Genomic DNA, 20,480 nt, shown 5'->3' on the forward strand with positions numbered 1-20,480 from the left:
GCTTAATCTGCATGATTTTGGATTGTGAGAGAAAACTTACCAAGCACAGGGAGAACATGCAAACTCTATGCATTTTATTTGGTATTGTGCATAACACACTGGCAGGAATCAAACAAGGCCAGTAGGGGGGTGGGGTGTGAGAAGCCGAGAGTGCTAACCATTAAGCCACTACGCCACCTAAAGGTAGTTGTTTATCTCTCATAAAGGTGTTCTGTTATTCTGTGCAATCAAAAGTCCTTGTTTGACCTGAACGTTTCTCGTGTGTCTAATTGGGCTACATTTATTTTTATGACTGTACATAATCAGGGAAAGATTTTATGCTCAAGTGTATGATTGACTTTTTAAAAAATCCAGCTAAGGGAATTTATAAGTTAAAACAGTGATATTTTCATATGACGTGGATTATGCATGATTTTTTACTACTTGTGCATTTCTGAGTGCAGTTCGCTGCAGTGACTTTGGGAGACATCGGGAATGCTCGGTCTAGGTAGGGACTCGGGAACCGGTCGGGAGCGCGCGTGCATTTGGAGCTCCGTTACGTCACGCGCCGCGTTGGCCTGCGCTGGAGAGGAGCCGCACGAGCGCCAGTTCCCCCTCCACTGGTGTTGTTGGAGAAAAGTTGTTGCGGTGGGAAGCTGGCCTGGGCTGCCCGAGTAAAAGTAGGCGTCTCTTCTTATTCTCGTTTAAAAGCAGACATCCGTAGAGTAAACCAAAATCGCCGGGATGCGTTTTCGACTTTGAGGCTGCGACAGAGGTAGGGATTTAGTATTTAAACTCTCTTTTTTTGTTGTTGTTAAAGCTTTGGCCGAAGAAGTGTTGCTCGGTAGGCTGCACCTCGGGTCGCCCCCTCCTCCTCCTTCTCCTCCTCCACCTCTTGTTAGCTAGCCAGCGTTAGCCGGTTAGCTCCCTAACATACTTCTGAGGAACAAGAGGGGGGAAAAAAAATTTTGGGCTGGAGAAATGGCGGAAACCAAAATAATTTATCACATCGACGAAGAGGAGACGCCGTATCTGGTGAAGATTCCCATCGCGGCGGAGAAAATCACTTTACTGGATTTCAAACAAGTGTTGAACAAACCAAACTACAAATTCTTCTTCAAGTCTATGGACCAGGACTTTGGGTAAGTGAGAGAGTGAGTGGGGGCTCAGTGTGTGTGTGTGTGTGTTACCGTGCAGAGGATGGACACGAGCTCGCCAAGCCTAGCGCTACAAAGTAACCAGAGAAAAACGTTACGCTCTTTTATTCCTGTTCGTTTTAAATAAGAGAGAGAATGTGTGTGGTCGAGTGTTACACTGGAAGGAAGAAAGAAAGAAAAGAATCCGTGGTTTGTTTTCACAGGAAACGCTGACAGTTTCACGGGCATCGGAGAGACCGAGCTTTTATAGTGCATTGTTTCAAGGTAGAAAAGTATCAGTGCAGGAATCTTCTGTTTACATGAAAACAAAATGCACATCCGAGCTGCGTGTCTCATTTTAACTGACTGAACAGCTGAGTTTAGAAAAAGTGTAGGTTTGCTGAAAACCGATCTAATTAGCATGATGTAGAGTATTTGTCTTATTTGTTTGGATTAAACGTCAGACCGAGTACAGTAATCGACACAACATAAATGATACAATCTGTGTGTGTGTGTGTGTGTGTGTGTGTGTGTGTAAAGGACAAGCGGGATGCAGCCTGGAGAAAGAAAACACTGAATCATGAGCTGACTTGGGCACATTAACTTTGTAGACTACATCTGTAGGGGGGGGGGGGTGCTTTTTGGCAAGTCTCTCTTGAAGGAAAGTTCAATTCCTCCCCTGTTTGTCATATTGTGAATCCTACTTTCCTTACTTTTGAGGGTGAACTGCAAAAATCCAGGCTCATTCCTTCCCCTCTTTATCCCGAATTTGGCCTAATGAAGCTCATCCCGTGGACCTGTCAGAAATGTGTATCTCCAGGTCCAAACGTAAACCGTTCTCTAATGTGGACAATCTGTGTTCGCTAACTAGACAAAAGCTTCTATAGTGAAGAAAAGATTTTCTCCAAAACCCATGCCTTAGTAAAGTTAACTACTTTTTTTTATTAAAGTGGACTACCATTTATAAGTAAGTTTTGGAAGTTTGTTTATAAGTCAGGGATTATGTACAAAATCAAAACATTTATGTTTAACATGGAAAGATGCTGTTAAGCACCTTTCCGTGTTAAACATAAATGTTTTGGTTTTTCTATTAACTACTACCTAGGTTTAATTTGCAGGTTTCTGGGAAATTAAACAGAGACAAATTATTGTAAAAAAAAAAAAAAACTATGTTCAGATGGCCCACCAGGCAGCCATAACATTATGACCATCAACAGGTCACATTGATCACCACCTACACCAGCAAACTGGTGACAGGATCATGGGCATCCAAGGCTTCCCCATGTCTGTAGGGGCCAGATGCCAGCCTGCCCAATTTGATCCTGCGGCAAAATTAGCTTAAAAACCACAGCGCATTCCCACACGCGGCCGAGCAGGCAAAGAGCTTTAGACTAGTATCCCTGCCTTGAAACTTCCCAGATCCCAGTCTGATCGAGCATCCATGGAATGCAGTTGACAAAAAGGTCCAATCCATGGAGTCCCCACAATGCAACCCGCAGCACCCAAAGGATCCTCTGCCAACGTCCTGGTGCCAGACACCACTGGATATCACCAGAAGCTTTTCCAGAGCCACTTCACTGGCACAAGGGCAACCCACATCCTGGGTGGTTTTAATATAATGGTTTTATTGTCATAGCTGGTTGGTGTATATTAGTAAAGCAGAAAAGTACATTGTAGTTGGCCAGCATCAAAGGTTTAGTACACTTGCTTCAAATAACACCATTATGAGTCATATAAACTCTTGGGGGGGAACTTTTTGGAAGATTATACATCCCTACTTAGTGTGTATGTGTTGATGCATTGCATAGACTAGATCTCCTTTTTTTGTTCATCCAGAGATAATTGAAGTTTAGGGTAATTTCATCAAGCTCTTTACCAAAACAGACAGTTCTGTGTCACAGCTACTCAGTAATATTTTGGCACCACATACTTATGAGACTTTTAAATATTATTCTTACATACAGACAGTTCTGACAGTAGGGTCCACTGTATTGTTTTTGAATTCCTACAACTCCATCTACTATAATCAGTGTTCCTTAATCAAAGTGTTGCAGGGGTTGTCAGTAAGAGTTCACTGCTTTGTCTGCATTAGTAAGGTTCTTCCCTTTAGGCAAAAATAAGGGTGATTTCACATGAGTTACCCAGAATCGTTTCCAAGAAGAGACCCCAAAGTCTGGCTCATTTTGATTTGTGAGAACACAAGTTTTCTGGGCTCGAGAACCGTGGCAAGTGTCCCAGTGGAATGCATGGTCAGGCATACTCGGGCACTGATCGAATCAGATATAAAAGCCAAACGTTACCTGTTCACGTAACTGGACAGATGTTTACAATTCGACCTTATCACTACTGTCTGTCTTTTCCAAAGTCTGTGTGCATGTAGCACATGCCAAACACATCCTCTGCCCTACAGGGCCATAGCTGTTAAAGTAGGAAGGTGCACAAGGCACACTGAAATATTAATATTATTGGGCGTAGCGTGAAGATTGACCTCCTAGTTCCCTTCTTCTCTTATGTGTTTAAAAACGTCTCGCAAACAAACTAGATGCATACTTCCCCCTGCTGTCCCTAAGAGTCCCCTACGAATACTACTAACACTGGAAAATGGGAACGGGAAGCAATCGTTCTTGGGCACAGCACAAATCAATCGTGCCAAGTGTGAAACGTTCTAAGGGTACCTACCTGTAAGCATCCTTAAAAGCAGAGGGTGAAAATCGTAACACGTTGCAACGTTCAGGGATGACCGGAAGTGTGCCATTTGGGACACGGATGAATAGCATAAATAATGAGCCTTTAGTAAAGGGACCGGTTAAGTAGACGTAGAGAAGTAATAATTAAAGCATTTGAATTTCAAGAATAGTTTGTATTTCCTCCTAGTTGTTATCTGGTTGCTTTGTGGTGTCGAGTAGCATGGGCCTGGTGTGCGTGTATGTGACGTGTGTTATTGTTGAATTGTAGAACTGCATAGATGGGCTGTAAGGTGATAGGGTGGTGGAGGGGAACGTAGAGAAGTAGGTTCTCTCTGATGCTGCTGTTTTGATTTGCTGTGCGCAGAGCCAGCTGTCAGCCTGCCTGTGTGTGGTAGAGAAGGGTTGGAGCGGGGTGTGTGTGGCGTCGGGGGTGTAGTGGAGTTGGAGAGAGGCCATTTGCTGGGTGTCTGGGCAGAATCAACACGGAGAACGAGACAGAGAAGGGCAGAGCGAGAGAGCATGTGAGAGGGAGAGAGCAGGAGAGAGACGAAAGGATGGGGGATGGTTGCCGATGGTTGCCACTTTCATCTTGTCTCATTCTTAATGTATTTTCCACAGCACTGTAGCCTTGGATTTGAGCAGGATCATTCCTCTCCCTCTCTCTCTCTTCGATGCATATCTCTGTTCCCACATTCTCTTGTGCTTCAGTCTATTTTTGCACCACCGTATCTCATAACCTAGATTTGCACAGTATACTGGTATGCATTGAGCTTTCAAGTATGAGTGATCAGGACTTTTTGCACCCAAGATCAGGTGATAAATGCCATTTTGTACAAATGTACATTCCTTTGTTGAGGATTTTTGTTTTGTGACATATGTTAACCTCCTTTCCCGAGAACAACAAAGTCTGAGTAATGTAGTAGGAGATGTGTCTTATTTCCTTAAGTGTTTCAGTATGTTTAAAGAAACAATGGTCAATCAGGGCAATGTTGCTTCGTAGCATTCTAATATGCTACATGAAATAGACTGCTGCAGATTCGATTAGGCTGCTGTGGACTGGGAGGAATGTGGCATCAGCCTTGGTCTGCAGCCTTATACTGCTATAAAACTAAAAAAGGATCAATTTCTGATTCTGATTTACAAGCTGTTATGCAATAAGTTGCTAAATACTCCAAAATTTGTGAATCTGCCCTCATGTGCACATGATGAAAACATCCTTGTTTGTGTGTGGGCGTAATTTTATTAGCAACAGACTGAACACAAGGTCACAGCCGGTAACGTCTGGATTCAATGCCTTTCACACAATGATGCTCCTACTGAAGTAAAAGCCACAGTGTGATTTTATTCTTTATCACCAACATGATCTGTAAATTGTTAGCTGTGTTAGCATGCGCCATCCTATTCCACCAATAATCAGAATAATAACCCAATTATTCTCAGTTGGAACAGACTGAACAAATCCTGCTTGATCAGAATGAATTGTTAATCTGAATGAGAGGCTGGTATAAGCCATTCATAATCCATTTAATAGGAGAATATTAGCCAGACACTTGATCTGATTGTTTCTGTCACATTGACATAAGTATATTCTTTCTGCACTCGTTTGCCTCACATGCGTGGTAAGATTTGCTGATGCGTTATGCTTCATTAAGCATTAATTAACATTAAGCTTCCATTCCCAGTTAGTAAACTTTGAGGGATCAACTTTCTACCACCAGTCTATATGTTCATCCACTGGGTCTATGACTGACAAAGGGCCACAGATTGGCTTAAATTTCACTTGTAGATGAAGATGACATCTATAAGTGAAGCACACTTGCATGCACATGGCATGCACATTACTTAAGTACATTAGTTTGAAGATTATTTAAAATAGTTCTAAATCTATAAATAAAATGTCCTAGAAATGCAAAGTGGATTTACAGCCAATATTCTAAACCTTATTTAATTTTGAAAGTTAACCCAAAGATTACTTAAGTGCTGCGCTAAACTTATGGAGGTTTAAACCTGTTATCAGTCCATTAGCTATACATCTGGCCGGTTTTATGTATCCAGGTAAATTATGTTTGGACTTTCACAGAAACTTTTCGAAAAATTAGGCTAGATTGCTGGGTGTGTAATATGACTACAATTACGATGATTAATCATTAAGATGATTACTCTCTCCCCCTGTCAATCACAGCGATACTAATCATTTATTCATATATCCAATGAGCTCATGGTTCCTGATGAGGGCAGTTGGTGCTTCCTCAAAGAGAGATACTTTGTCATGTGATTTGCAGTGAGCAGCAGTTTGGGAAGATGCAGCGGCTGGTTTCAGGTGTCTCTGACGAAGTAAATGCCAGCCCATATCCTCTCCAGTTGGTTCAGGTGTGGGCTCCTGCAAGCTGGTGGCAAAATGGGCAAAATGTTAACAAAATGGAGGGAAAAAAAAGAGAAAAGCATGGACGCTTAAAAATCAAAACAAGACTCTGTGTTAACATACTAAATGGGTGTATTTTTTTTAGACATGTATTACCTGCATTAATAAAGCGTGTTTAATGCATATTATACTGTATTGTGTGTTAATTCTTATGTGCTACTGCAAAGCATCAAGTTATTCAGTAAGCAATCTGATCATTGCTGCATTTAAACTTTGACATTTCTGTACATTTTGTAAACACAGGCAAAATACATTTTTAAGATTTGAAGACACTTTTTTTAAAGGGTTAAAAGTCTTGTAAACATAGTTGAGAACCCGTGCCTTAGTGCGAAAAGACATTCCAAATTAATACAAAACCCTTCTGACTAATCACCTTTATCCTATGATGAGGCATTTCCCTCCTGATGGGAGTGTTTCCCTCCAGGATTATTGTGTGTTGTTAAACCAGCATAAAAATATGTTTGCAGAACAACAACTACAACTTAAGGAAGAATTTTCTTATGTTTGTATAAATGCTGTATGCTGGAAATGTTTTAGAAATTATCTACTCTGTTAACGAAGTTCTATGTAAATTTGCAACCATCACACCCATTTTTGCCTCTAATCATCTGCTGGTTTCCACCCACTGGCCTGATCTTACATGCCATACATCAGCTACCATCAGGGAAAGGTGAAGACTAACATGCTTCCTCTGAGACACATGAAGCCAGCCAGCTGTAATCAGTATATAAGCTGTTGCTGGCTTGAAACAATGGCTCAGTTTGATTTCTTTTGCTAAGTTATCACATGCTCTAAATGCAGTTCATATTAACTGACTCAACAAAATTGTACATGCAAAAGGAGAAAAATGTCTGCAGAATACTCACTGTTGTGAGGGGTGGATAAGGGGAAAAGAATGAGAGTATTCTTAACTTTCTTTAAGTTTCAACACTGGAAGTGGAAACCTTGGATTAGTGATCCTTATTAAGCATTAATTTATCCGACGCATTATCGTAATAGCCATTATTATCAGTTCTTTACTAATTGGTCGCTATTTTCTTTCCAGAGTGGTCAAGGAAGAGATTTCTGATGACAACGCTAAGCTGCCCTGCTTTAATGGACGAGTGGTTTCCTGGGTATGTACCTGACTCAGCTGTATCATCTTTCCTGCATTTCCTTGCTATTCTTGTTTTTTTTTAGGAAACAGAGTGTACTGTATTGATGTGCATCTTATGTTTGCAAATCAAATGCGTGAAAAAAATCACTAAATATCCCAATTATTTGGTTTCCTCAGCATTTCATAATGAATAAGTTGAATTTTAAGACTGTCCCTAAAATATATAGTGAATTAATTCCAATCAAAAGCAGATGGGTCAAATGTGTTGTGTCTGGTATCTCTCAGGGTTTGTTCCTATTGCTATCTCAGGAAGTGTTATCCTTGCCCTTAGCTTGATCATCAGGGGAAACCTAATAATTGATTTCTACATATTTCAAACTCATTTCCCTGGATTTTCTTTTTAGTCTATAAAGCTGCTTTGCGACAAGGACGTCATTAAAAGCGCAATATGAATAAAACTTAATTGAATCGTATTAGAATAATTTAATAATTTACTTCACACTGAAACAATCTGGTAGATCCAGAATGTTTGTGTCTTAGGCTAACCTTAAAGAGCTCTAAAAGTGTTTGTCTCGGTCTTTCACACGGAGTCTGAAACCCAGCCTGCACTAGAAGCTTCCAGTGAAAAGCATGTTCCCTAATCAAAAGGCCTGGATGAAACTAAACCCAGCGAGACAGAAACGCTATACCGGCATCAGGATATTTCATGTTCATTGGAGAGAGAGTGCACAATAGCACAGAATCCATTAACCCTATTAAAAGAGTTGGTCAGTGTGTGGGTCTTTCCCCCCCTTTTTTTGAAAGGTCCAAAGTCTCTTAGCCAACTCTTTAAAATAATTTATTTTATGCTTTTAAGTAGAATCTTTTAAGTAGTAGTGCTATTAATTAACATTTCTTTTTTTTTTTCTTTCCTTTTTTTTACACATTTTCATTATTGTAAAAGTAAAGCTAAGCAGCGCTAACAGCCTCAGGGAACACCAAGTCATTTCTTGTATGCTGACAGCTACTGAAAAGCTGATTTATTTGTAAGTTTCTTTTTTCCATAGACACTGGATATTTGTGACCTGCAGCCCTGTCTTTGCAGTTGCTTATATTTTTAATAAGCACATACACTTATGATTTAGCCAAATAGCTGTCATTTACCAGTAATATTTTTAATATGTGATCACAAAAAATAAATTATTTTATTAATTACATACCCTATAGGTCATATTCCGTATGCCAAGAGTACACATCTGCACAAACAATAGAAAGAACATGTTTTCTACTTTTTGTTCCACCCCATTACTTGGGTTTCTGAATTATTGGGTTAGACAAAGTGCTCATTTCTGTTTAGGTCATAAATACTAATGTTTAAGTTCTGGACAAGGTTTTCCCTGGGTTTCATGGAAAGATACAACTTAACAATTGAAACAACGTCAGCCATCAGATTTCATTCTGCTGCAACTGAAAGAAATACTGCAGTGTTTCCAGCCTAATAGTTATCCATCTGTTGCTCATGTAAGATTACTACTGACAGTAATGACTGGCCAAAAAACAAGTATAACCTCTAATTACTCGAAATAACGAACATTAAAAGTCTAAGGGTAGCTAAACCTGTCAGTACATTTTTAAAAGACATGATTATGAGTTCAAAAGTACACTCACCCTGCTTTAAAGTTCTTCTGAGTTAAAGGAACAGTGGTCACAAAGTGAAACAAAATAAGTGTAACATATTGTTTCCGTCATCACCCTACCATATTCAAAAGCGTTCAGTAGTCAACCTGAACTAAACACAGTACAGGAGACAGTCACACACAGAAAGTCAGGATATTCTATTTATTTTTTGGTTAAGTACTATTTACAGATGTGTGATGTTATGGTCAGTGTTGAAGATCATTTATTCCCAGAAGCTTTTTTTTTTTTTTAAATCACTTCTTTGATTTCGTGCTGTGTGTTTAAATGTGAAATGATTGTGTGCTATTCTTGAAAAATTACAAGCTCACTCAAGCTTTTTCCCTGGCTCCAGGGAACATGTGGAAAGTGACTGCACATAGTAACCTCTTTCCACAGGTCTAATGAATGCTATTTAAATTTCAGTTTAATACATATAGTTAGAAAGCACCTAAACTAACCCTCGAAGCTCGATCTGGTCAGTAAACACAGGTTACACCTCAATAACATGTTAAAACTCTCTCTTCAACTACCAGCCAGCCTCCCAACTTCACATGGACTTTTAAAATGATATGTTTATGAGGGCTGAATTCTCATTGATCTCCAGTATTCCTCGTAGATGACATTATCTCTGTCTAATACAGGCACAAATATGTGTAAATAATGCATTACATGGATGAGCTAACATACCAGTATTTGAACATTTAAATGAGCTTACGTTTAGAAATAATGCAGTTTTATTTTTATTTTTAGCTTGTGTCCTCAGATGTTCCTGCAGCAGAACCTGCGCCACCTCCAGTGGAGGTCCGAGCTCAACCGTCACCTCCCCCTCCCCCTCTTCCTCCTCCACCAGCTGAGAGGACTGGGGGCATCGGAGACTCAAGACCCCCCTCATTCCAGTAGGCGTCTTCTCAAGCTCTCTTAGACCCTTTTACTTAAATATTGTTGACCCATGGATTTGTACCTGGCACACTATCATGATCTCAGTCAACAGTGTTATTTAAAGTTGGTGCAATGAAGTTAGAACTTTTGCATGTATACACTCCAACTGTGCACCACTGTATGGGACTTTGCCCACACACCTTGCTGGCGCAACTTGCCTGTTTGCCAAAGTTGGAACAAATACTTATAAATATTTAAGTTAGTATAGGTGTGTAGGGATATATTTCTTTCTTCTTTATTATTAGCAAGCTTTACAATCAACATTCTAAGTACTAATAGTTAAAAAAAAAAAAAAACTAATAGTTAAAAATAAAAAAAAAACAAGTAGAAGACACAATTATTTAATTAATTCATAATAAATATTTTATTATTATTGTAAATGGTTTTGCCAGTTGATTTCATGATCTTTTAGTTATGTAGATCTCTACAGTAAACACTCCACACACTAATAACAGTGTTGCTATGTTTTACTAATAACTTGCAGCCTTAAGATCATCTTTGATCATTATACAGTTTATACATGTTACTTAAACTCCATGACATGAAATGAATGCATGTTTGTGTTTATTTGGTGCTGTAGTCCGAATGCTGCAGGCAGTGTGGAGACGCTGGATGAACAGACAGAGACTGAGTCTGTCGTGTCCTTCAGGAGAGAGAGGCCTCGCCACAGAGAGAGCATGGAGCATGGTGAGATATGTCCTGTGTCTTGTCAGATATAAACCGTTGATGAAAATTTTAGGAAAAAATCACATAATCTTTTGTGTGTTTTTTTTTTTCCCTTCTTTTTTTTTTCCTCTTTAGGGTCACGTATGAATGGCCAATCACGCATGGAGAGGCATTTGGCAGGTTACGAAAGTGCCACTACAGTCATGAGCAGTGAACTAGAAACTACCAGCTTCTGTGATTCCGATGATGATGACACCATGAGCAGGTACGAAGCACAGGAATAAATAAAGAATGACGCATGTTACACTTCTTAAAAACTGACACTAATGAATTTGTACAACTTTCAAATGCTTGTGTTTCTGCTCTCGGTTTGCCTGATGCTGAGGTTATTTTCTCTGTGCAGGTTTAGTAGTTCAACAGAACAGAGCACTGCCTCTAGACTGTTAAAGCGACACCGCAGACGCAGGAAACAACGTCCTCCAAGGCTGGAGAGGGTACTCCTCACTTTTATCATCAGATTCCTAGTTCTGGATTTTAGGCTTTTCTATTTTTCTTATTTTAAATATTACTTTTGCAGGCATCATCTTTCAGTAGTGTGACAGACTCAACTATGTCGTTGAATATCATCACAGTCACCCTCAACATGGGTTAGTAGGTTTTTATTGTATTCAGATTAATGGCATTTTCTTTTGGGACAAATGTGTTTTTTAGTTTTATTACCCAGTATTTTATGGTTCAATTATAGTAATGCACATTAATATGCTGATGTTTCCTAAAGGTGTTTACTGGTCACCAGGAGCCTGTCTGTTTATTGATTTCCTTGTCTGTGTGTATATGTTTAACAGAGAAGTATAATTTCCTGGGCATCAGTATTGTGGGACAGAGTAATGAGCGAGGAGATGGAGGCATCTATATTGGCTCCATAATGAAGGGCGGAGCAGTGGCTGCTGATGGGAGAATCGAGCCTGGGGACATGCTGCTACAGGTAAGAGAAATTGTGTGTGGGTGTGTTTGGGGGTGAGAAAGGAAATGAGAGGCAGGGAATATTTGAAATTTGGTGTGGGTGTGACTAATTACTCAAAGATAATTCCTCTTTGGGTTATTGTTTTAAACGATCTGGACTGGTTTTGGGTGGGTGTATGTGAGGTCACATGCCGAGCACTATATTAGGTACACCTACTTATTCACGCAATTATTAGCCAATTGTGTGGCAGCAGGGCAACGCATAAAGGAGTTTTTTTTTTAATGGGTTCATGGAGGCAAAGCAGTGGTGTGGGGAATGTTTCATTGGCACTCTGTGGGCCTGTTAATACCTATCAATCAACACTTGACTGTCACAGCCTGTTTCAGTATTGTTGCTGACCATGTACTTCCCTTTACGGCCACTATTTACCCATTTCCCAATAGGTATTTTAGCATGATAATTCACCATGTCACAAAGTAAAAGTCATAAACTGGTTTCATGAGCATGACAATAGGTTCTTCACTGGCTTTTTCAATTACTTCATCTGAACCTGGTAGAACACCTTTTGGGTGTGCTACAAGAGGATATTTACAGCATGAAAGTGTATCTGAAAGGTCTGTAGGAATTAAATGATGTAAGCATGTTAGAGAACGTCAAAGGAACATTTCTAACATCCTGTGAAATCTGTGCAATGAAGAATTTGCATTATTTAAAGAGCAAAGTGAGGTCCTAACCAATATAGGTCCAATGCTTAGTAAGTGTATAATATAAATAGAATTTTCAACCCTGTGAGCTAAAGAAATATAGATGGACAGTGAAAATATAGATAGGCCTAAAGTGAAATATAATTAGGCTCAAATGCTTATACATAATGAAAATTGAGCACATAGATAAGTTTGGTAAATATGTTGTAAATGGTCAGCTCTGCATTGAAAGTGGTTTAATGTTATTATATAGAATTAATGTGAGGTTATTTTTTATTTCACAGGTGAACGATATTAATTTTGAGAACATGAGCAATGATGATGCGGTCAGAGTTCTACGAGAGATTGTGCATAAACCAGGGTAAGGCATCTAACTGTTGTTAGTATTAAAGACACATTAATGTGTAGCGTTACATGGCTTATGTGTTTCCTAAATGCATTTCAGGCCCATCACTCTAACAGTGGCTAAATGTTGGGACCCCTCACCTCAAGGCTACTTTACACTACCACGTAGTGAGTCATTTCAAATTCAATTTAAAATTGAATTGCATTATATTATGTGATTTTTATGAGGATCAGTTTACCTTGTATTGCATGTTGATTGCATTTGTTGCTTAGCGCATCAGCTTGACAGGAAGTACATAAAGAGAGAAGAAATGCTACCTGAAGTAAGAGGTTTCTTGTTTCCACTCTTTTTGCCAGACGAGCCTATTAGGCCGATAGACCCTGCAGCCTGGGTCAGTCATTCAGTAGCCATGACAGGAGCATACCCACCTTACCCAGGCAGTACAATCACATCCAGCTCATCTGTCACTGAGACTGAACGTATGTATATGCTATATCTAACTCCTTTTAATGTTAGTTGTTATCTTTTCTGAGTTTGTCAGTTTTTCCTCAATTTCTTATATTCTAAAACATGTTTTATGCCAATATATTCTGATTTTCCTTATTTTTTTAAGACTAATGACTTTCACATTTTTGTGTCTCATGCTGTTCTCTTTGTAATTTATTGATAGGTTTTGATGAGTTTAACCTATCTCTTCACTCTGATATGGCATCTGTGGCAAAGGCCATGGCCTCTCCTGAGTCAGGTCTTGAAGTGAGAGACAGAATGTGGCTAAAGATCACAATTCCTAATGCCTTCCTGGGTAAGGAACATGTTTCAAATGAGATCCTTTTTCTATTTCTGTATTAGAAAACAAATGGTATTGGTTTGCATACTGTAGGAATAAAGTTGAGTTTATTTTCTTTGTTTACTACAAGTTAGAGACACTATTTGCTTGTATTGGATAAGCAATGCCAATTTAACAGGCTCAGTAGACAATGATGATATGGTGTGTGTGCAGGCTCAGACGTGGTTGAGTGGCTCTATCATCACATAGAGGGCTTTCAGGATCGCAGAGAGGCTCGTAAATATGCCAGTAACCTCCTGAAGGCTGGTTTCATTAGACATACTGTCAATAAGATCACTTTCTCTGAGCAGTGCTACTACATCTTTGGAGACTTCAGTGACTGTGAGAACTGTGAGTGTGACACTTTTTGGTTTCCTGAAACAGAATGGTTAATAATGTTTATTGTGAAATACAGAACTATTGTTTTTAATCTGTGATCTTACATGGAAGAGAAATGTAATTCATGTTGTTTATACTATACATATGATATAATCTGTAAGTGATCAAAAGCATTGATCAATTCTCTGTTCTCTTCTTTAATCACAGACATGGCCAACCTGTCCCTCAATGATAACGATGGTTCCAGTGGAGCTTCAGACCAAGACACACTGGCCCCTCTGCCATTACCAGGGGCGACACCGTGGCCTCTTCTCCACACTTTCCCATACCAGTACCCACACCCGTATTCGAGCCAGCCCCCACCATACCACGAGCTCTCCAGCTACAGTTATGCTCCTGGCAGCACGGGTAGCCAGCACAGCGAGGGTGAGAATATTAATCTCTAAACTTTTTGCTGCTCTTTGCTGCCAGACTGACATGTGTAGATGTATGCGTTTTAATGACTTATGGGTTCATTTACTTTCGTTTGTGCAGGGAGTCGGAGCAGTGGCTCCACTCGAAGTGAGGGAGAGCGGAGGAGGGGTAGTAAAAGTGGCAGTACCGTGGCTGGCAGCACTCGTGATGACAAATCTCCCAATGGAGGTGGAGCTGACTCGCGCTCAGGCAGTGGCAGCGAATCTGAATACTCAGTGCGTAGCAGCCTAAGGAGGGACCATGGCTCAGCCACACCAAGTGAGCACAGTCATGCTAGTCAGCGCTCACATCATCGGGCACCGCCCCCACACCTCGCTCCATATCCACCTGGCATTCCCATTCCATACAACCCGATGATGGTAATGATGGTACCACAGCACCCACATCCACACCCGGCCCTGGGAGCTCCTCATCCTCAGACAGCTGGCACAGCGCTACACCCAGGCATGCCCCCACCCAGTAATCCTGGAGGACCTCCTGGAGCTCCACCCACACGTGACCTGGCATCTGTCCCACCTGAGCTCACAGCCTCCAGGCAGTCTTTTCACCTGGCCATGGGAAACCCCAGTGAGTTCTTTGTGGATGTCATGTAGGGAAAGTTTGCACAGGATAAGCGCATCTGTGTGGGACGGATGAGTAAACCAGTGAGTGCTTGAATTAATGAATGAAACCTCTATGGGACTGAATCATATAATAACTGTGAGCTGCATTCAGTAAGCGACTGAGGTGTAACATTTGGTATTGCTGCAGGATAGCTCATCTATCCTTGCCAGCAGGAACAGGGTTTCTGTAAAACCGGACGTCTTGCACAACTCACATTTAGCACATCAAGTAATTTTAAAGTCACAACAATCTATGACAGGGTCTGGCCTTCCTAAATGCGCAGTCTTCTTTTTTGTTTCTCAATAAAACACCTCTAAACATTTCCTGAAACTTTCTTTCCTGCAGTTATTTATGAAATGATGCAGGGAGCACTATACTCTGATTATTATAGGAAAATATCTGAGGCCTCTTTATATCCTATGAAAATATTTGCCTTGGCAAAACCCATCCTTTCCAAACACTAGTTCTTTTGATCTCTAAATGTGTGTTTTGGTTTCTGCATAAACTACCTGCAGAGGTGTGTTTTTGCTTGTTTAAATAGTACAGCTCATGAAAATCATGTTTTCCATTACTTTTCAAAGAATAACTAAAACAACAAGCAGACAATTTAACTAGTTTTTTTTTTTTTTTTTTTTTTTACAAAAAAAAAAAAAAAAGAATCTAGTTTATAAAGGATTCTGGATGTTTTTGGTAAGGCAGCTATAAAGTGGTATTAGTAAGTTGTATTTCCCCAAATCCTTGCAACCATGAGCTTTCACAGCTAAAATGTTTAAATGGAAGTGGAAGCTTTTTTCCATTATGGCAACTAGTACTGAAGGTTTTTTTACAGTTCTGCACAGTTTACTGTTCTTTACAGTACACCTTTTCAGTGTGTTAAATCCATTAATAAATAATAGACTAATGTGAAACAGGGTTTGAACTGCAGGATTATAAAACAGTCTTTGACGGTCATTTTCTCTGGTACTGTGGACTAAAGTCGGCTGAAGAATAATCATGGTAAAAAAAGTTTACCATTAAACACAGCTGCATATGTTGACAGAATGGAGTTGGTACGGCCAGTGGTACTCAGAGAGGGAGAAATAATGCCAAAAATGGTACTCATGCTGGGTAGAACAGACAGTTTTTAATACTTTACATAATTCACATTTCTACTTATTTTTGTTGTTTGTAGACTGACAAACATAATCATTTTTGTATGAATGAATATATGGATATAATCAAAGCATACAGGTGCTAAATGAAGATTAAACAGAACAGTGCCACTTTTGGTGCCATGTTGTTTATTGTCACATTTGTGTTTCTTACTCAAAATAAATTTGTAATAGAAGAGAACATTCTGTATTGAAACTTCTTTTTTATGTGTATTTGCCTCACATTCCCGCGTCATCCAATTATATGTTACATGACTTCTTGAAAATCCAATATTTAAACTAAATACACCGTAAACATTTAGCAGGCTTTTTTGCTCATTATGTTGCTTTATTTTATGGTCTATTTAACATAGATTAGTGTTTAGATTTGTATTTTAAAGCAATCTTTATTTTATTTGATTATTCTTATAGCTGGTAAAAGGCTACAGGTCAATCCTTTCATGATTTTGCTTTCTGTGTATAAACAAAAATATGCCAATACACAGATTGCTTGTTATTAGACATAATTAAATGAGTGACTACGTTAGTACATGATGCTCTGGGGTGAACTGGATTCTATCCAGTATGTATTCCCATTATTTGCTCAATGTTCTCAAGATAAGCTCTGGATCCACTGCCACACTGATCAGGATAAGCCAGTTACTGAATATGAATCAGTCAACAAGAGGAAATCCGTTTTTATGTCAAAGTCCTTCTGTTATAAGTGGCCACTCACGATGTAGCTGATACCCTACACACTTTAAAATTCTGGGACGAAGTTACCAAGAGTTGAGACAGCTGGTGATAGCCTTATGCACAAAGGAGAAAGGGGAACTATTAATACTGTGGTGGACACTCTGTGCTTTTTAGCAGCTGTCCAATGTGGCTTGTAGGGCTCAGTAAACAGGTACATACAGTATATATTTAATGCACACTGTATGCATGTATGTGTGTATATGTATGTATGTGTGTGTGTGTGTATGTGTATATATATATATATATATATATATATATATATATACAGTATCTCACAAAAGTGAGTACACCCCCCACATTTTTGTAAATATTTTATTATATCTTTTCAAGGGACAATGCTAAAGATATGAAACTCTGATAGAATGTAAAGTAACTCAACATAATGTCTGAACTGCTGGCAACAAAAGTAAGTACACCCCTAAATAAAAATTCCCAAAGTGTGCCCAATTAGCCCTTTTCCCTTCCCGTTGTCATGCCACTTGTTAGTGTTACAAGGTCTCAGGTGTCCTTGGGAAGCAGGTGTGTTAAATTTGGTGTTATCGCTCTCACACTGGTCATACTCTCAGACATTTAACATGGCACCTCATGGCAAAGAATTCTCTAAGGATCTGAAAGAAAGAATTATTGCTCTACACAAAGATAGTCTAGGCTATAAGAAGATTGCTAACACCCTGAAACTGAGCTGCAACACTGTGGTTAAGACCATACAGCGGTTTAAAAGGACAGGTTCCACTTAGAACAGGCCCTGCCATGGTAGACCAAAGAAGTTAAGTGCACGTGCTCAGCGTCATGTCCAGAGGTTGGCTTTTAAAAATAGACGTGTGAGTGCTGCCAGCATTGCTGCAGAGGTTAAAGGGATGGGAAGCCAGCCTGTCAGTGCTTAAACTATATGCCGCACACTGCATCAAATTGGTCTGCATGGCTGTCGTCCCTAAAGAAAGCCTCTTCTAAAGATGGTGCACAAGAAAGCCCGCAAACAGTTTGCTGAAGACAAGCAGACTAAGGACATGGAATACTGGAACCACATCCTGTGGTCTGATGAGACCAAGATAAACTTATTTGGTTCAGATGGTGTCAAGCATGTGTGGCGGCGATCAGGTGAGGAGTACAAAGACAGATGTGTCTTGCCTACAGTCAAGCATGGTGGTGGGAGTGTCATGGTTTGGGGCTGCATGAGTGCTGCTGGCACTGGGGAACTACAGTTCATCGAGGGAACCATGAATGACAACATGTACTGTGCCACACTGAAGAAGAGCATGATCTCCTGCCTTCAGAAACTGGGCCGTAGAGCAGTATTCCAACATGATAATGACCCCAAACACACTTCCAAGACAACCACTGCCTTGCTGAAGAAACTGAGGGTAAAGGTGCTGGACTGGACAAGCATGTCTCCAGACCTAAACCCTATTGAGCATCTGTGGGGCATCCTTAAACATGAGGTGGAGAAGCGCAAGGTGTCTAACATCCACCATCTTCATGAAGTGATCAAGGAGGAGTGGAAGAGGATTCCTGTGGCAACCTGTGAAGCTCTAGTGAACTCCATGCCCAAGAGAGTTAAGGCAGTGCTGGAAACTAATGGTGGCCACACAAAATATTGGACATTTTCATTTAGGGGTGTACTCACTTTCTGTGCCAGCAGTTCAGACATTATTGGCTGTGTGTTGAGTTATTTTGAGGGGACATCAACTTACATACACCATTATACAAGCTGTACACTGATTACTTTACATTCTATCAGAGTTTCATATCTTTAGCATTGTCCCTTGAAAAGATATAATAAAATAGGGGTGTACTCACTTTTGTGAGATACTGTATATATATATATATATATATATATATATATATATATATATATATATATATATATATATATATATTAAAAAAAATAAATAAACACTGGAAATATATCAGTCTATGTGTAATGAATTTATATTATATAAGTTTCACTTTTTCAGGTAAAATAAAAACAATTAACAAAACAAAGTCACTCTGGGACTGAAAGGTGTATGGACAGATGAAACGCGTAGGACTATCTGATACAAGGTTCAGTGGCCCTTATGGGTAGTTTACATACAAACATGGTGACTGAGTGGTTATGGCAGATTCTGTCCTCCTGTGTGGAAGGTAATAAGAGATGTAACTCTGATTCTGATAACTTCAAAGTTTTTAAATTATTATTTTTTTCCAGTTAAATAAAAACGCCCATGAGTTGAGTTAGTCATATACTGTACATTTCCTATTCAGGTTTATAAATAATCATAAGCTCAAATAATGCTCTCTATCCTGGTTCATAGTAGTTGTGGTTAGTAGAATACTTTTTCGGTTTCGTATATGATCTTTCATCTTCCATACAATCCGCTAATCACAGATTTTCAAATAAATTGTGTGATTTTGTCTGATTTCCCATAAGCCCTCTAGTGGACAAATAGTGCACTACATTATTCGCGTGTGTGCGCTCAGCCATGTGGGTCTCTGGCTACTGATCATTTCCCCCAGTTTCATAAAACCAAATTCCCAAGACCCCCTGGAGTAATTCCAGAACAGCATATTATTTTAACACAGTATTATCATTTTTTCTATAAAAGTACTAGTTACATAAAGTTTCGGTTCAGTAGGAAAGTAAGGTTAAAAGACATTTATAAAAATTTTACTTAATAATTGTTTAGATCTTTAAATAAATTGCACCTATTGAATGTCCACTCATACTGCAGTTAATAAAATGATAAAGTGCTTGAAATGTTCTTAGTTAAGTGACAATTCAAAGTCTAAAAGAATGAGATATTTTATAACGTTCAATCCTATTTATTTATTTATTTATTTAGATAGATAGATAGATAGATAGATATTCTAGTTTAAGATGTACACTGATCAGCCATAAAACCATGATCACCTACCTACTATTGAGTAGGTCCACTTTTTTTTTGCCACCATAACAGTGATGCACTGTGTGTTCTGAGACCTTTCTCTAACAAAAAGCATTAATTCTTTTCTCAATTTGAGCTGGATCAGACCAGGTTCCTTCCACTGCAGACCAGGAACATCCACAACAGCTGCTGTTTTGGAGTTGCTCTGACCCAGTCCTCTAGCCATCATAACTTGTCAAAGTCTTACTGCTTTCCCATTTTTTGTTCTTCCAACACATCAACTATAGGAAGAAGGATTGGCACCCCGTCCCGGGGGTACCCCGTTTTGTGCCCTAAGCCTCCTGGGATAGACTCCAGGCCCCCCACGACCCTGAATACAGGGTAAAGTAGTATATATGGTGAGTGAGTTACTGTGAGAAAGGCCAAACTGTAATGGCTAGACAATTGGGTCAAATAAAACTGCAGCCCTTGTAGGATGTTCCCAGGCTGCAGTGGTCAGGACATACCAAAAGTGATCCAAGGAAGATAAACTATTGAACTTGCCAAGGTTCACTGATGCACATGGGGAGTGAAGACTGGCCCATGTGGTCCGATCCAATGGAAGAGTTACTGTAGCTCAAATTGAGGAAAATGTTAATGGTGTTCCCAATAGAAGGGTGGCAGAAAAGATCATTATTGTTTAGGTGGCAAAAGAGGACCAACTTAATATGCAGGAGGTCATAATGTTATGGCTTGATCGGCGTAAACTGTTCATTATTTTCCCTTAAAACAGGTCTGGGATCAGTGCAACTTTAGAGCCACGGTCTGGCCCCGCCCAACTTCCGGTACATGAGCTCCTATAGTGTCGGCATATCTAGGAAAAGATAAACTTTTAATAAGACTTGCACGTAATA

At 39.6% G+C, this 20,480-nt stretch overlaps 1 protein-coding gene across 2 annotated transcripts; it reads left to right on the top strand.

Moving 5' to 3' along the window:
• Window positions 1–606: 606 nt before the first annotated feature.
• On the top strand, window positions 607–15,167 carry dvl2 (dishevelled segment polarity protein 2). Of its 2 annotated transcripts, XM_053501366.1 has the most exons (16): window positions 638–659; window positions 800–1,121; window positions 7,270–7,339; window positions 9,727–9,872; window positions 10,496–10,602; window positions 10,717–10,846; window positions 10,985–11,075; window positions 11,159–11,228; window positions 11,427–11,566; window positions 12,534–12,610; window positions 12,695–12,762; window positions 12,868–13,074; window positions 13,266–13,397; window positions 13,596–13,772; window positions 13,968–14,186; window positions 14,295–15,167. In XM_053501366.1, exons 2-16 carry the CDS (start codon window positions 961–963, stop codon window positions 14,825–14,827), a joined length of 2,328 nt encoding a protein of 775 aa, XP_053357341.1. In that variant the 5' UTR covers window positions 638–659; window positions 800–960; the 3' UTR covers window positions 14,828–15,167. The 2 variants fall into 2 exon arrangements, with proteins under 2 accessions (XP_053357350.1, XP_053357341.1); XM_053501375.1 differs by having other exon boundaries at window positions 607–1,121; window positions 12,952–13,074.
• Window positions 15,168–20,480: the final 5,313 nt, after the last annotated feature.

The sequence above is a fragment of the Clarias gariepinus genome, chromosome 1 (genome assembly GCF_024256425.1).
Source record: "Clarias gariepinus isolate MV-2021 ecotype Netherlands chromosome 1, CGAR_prim_01v2, whole genome shotgun sequence".
NCBI classification, from domain to species: Eukaryota; Metazoa; Chordata; class Actinopteri; order Siluriformes; family Clariidae; genus Clarias; species Clarias gariepinus.

Coding starts and splice junctions, on each gene's coding strand:
- dvl2 (XM_053501366.1), top strand. CDS start 961: ATGGCGGAAACCAAAATAATTTATCACATCGACGAAGAGGAGACGCCG. Junction 9,873..10,495: donor TCAAGACCCCCCTCATTCCA/GTAGGCGTCTTC, acceptor TTGGTGCTGTAG/TCCGAATGCTGCAGGCAGTG. Junction 13,075..13,265: donor ATCTGTCACTGAGACTGAAC/GTATGTATATGC, acceptor ATTTATTGATAG/GTTTTGATGAGTTTAACCTA.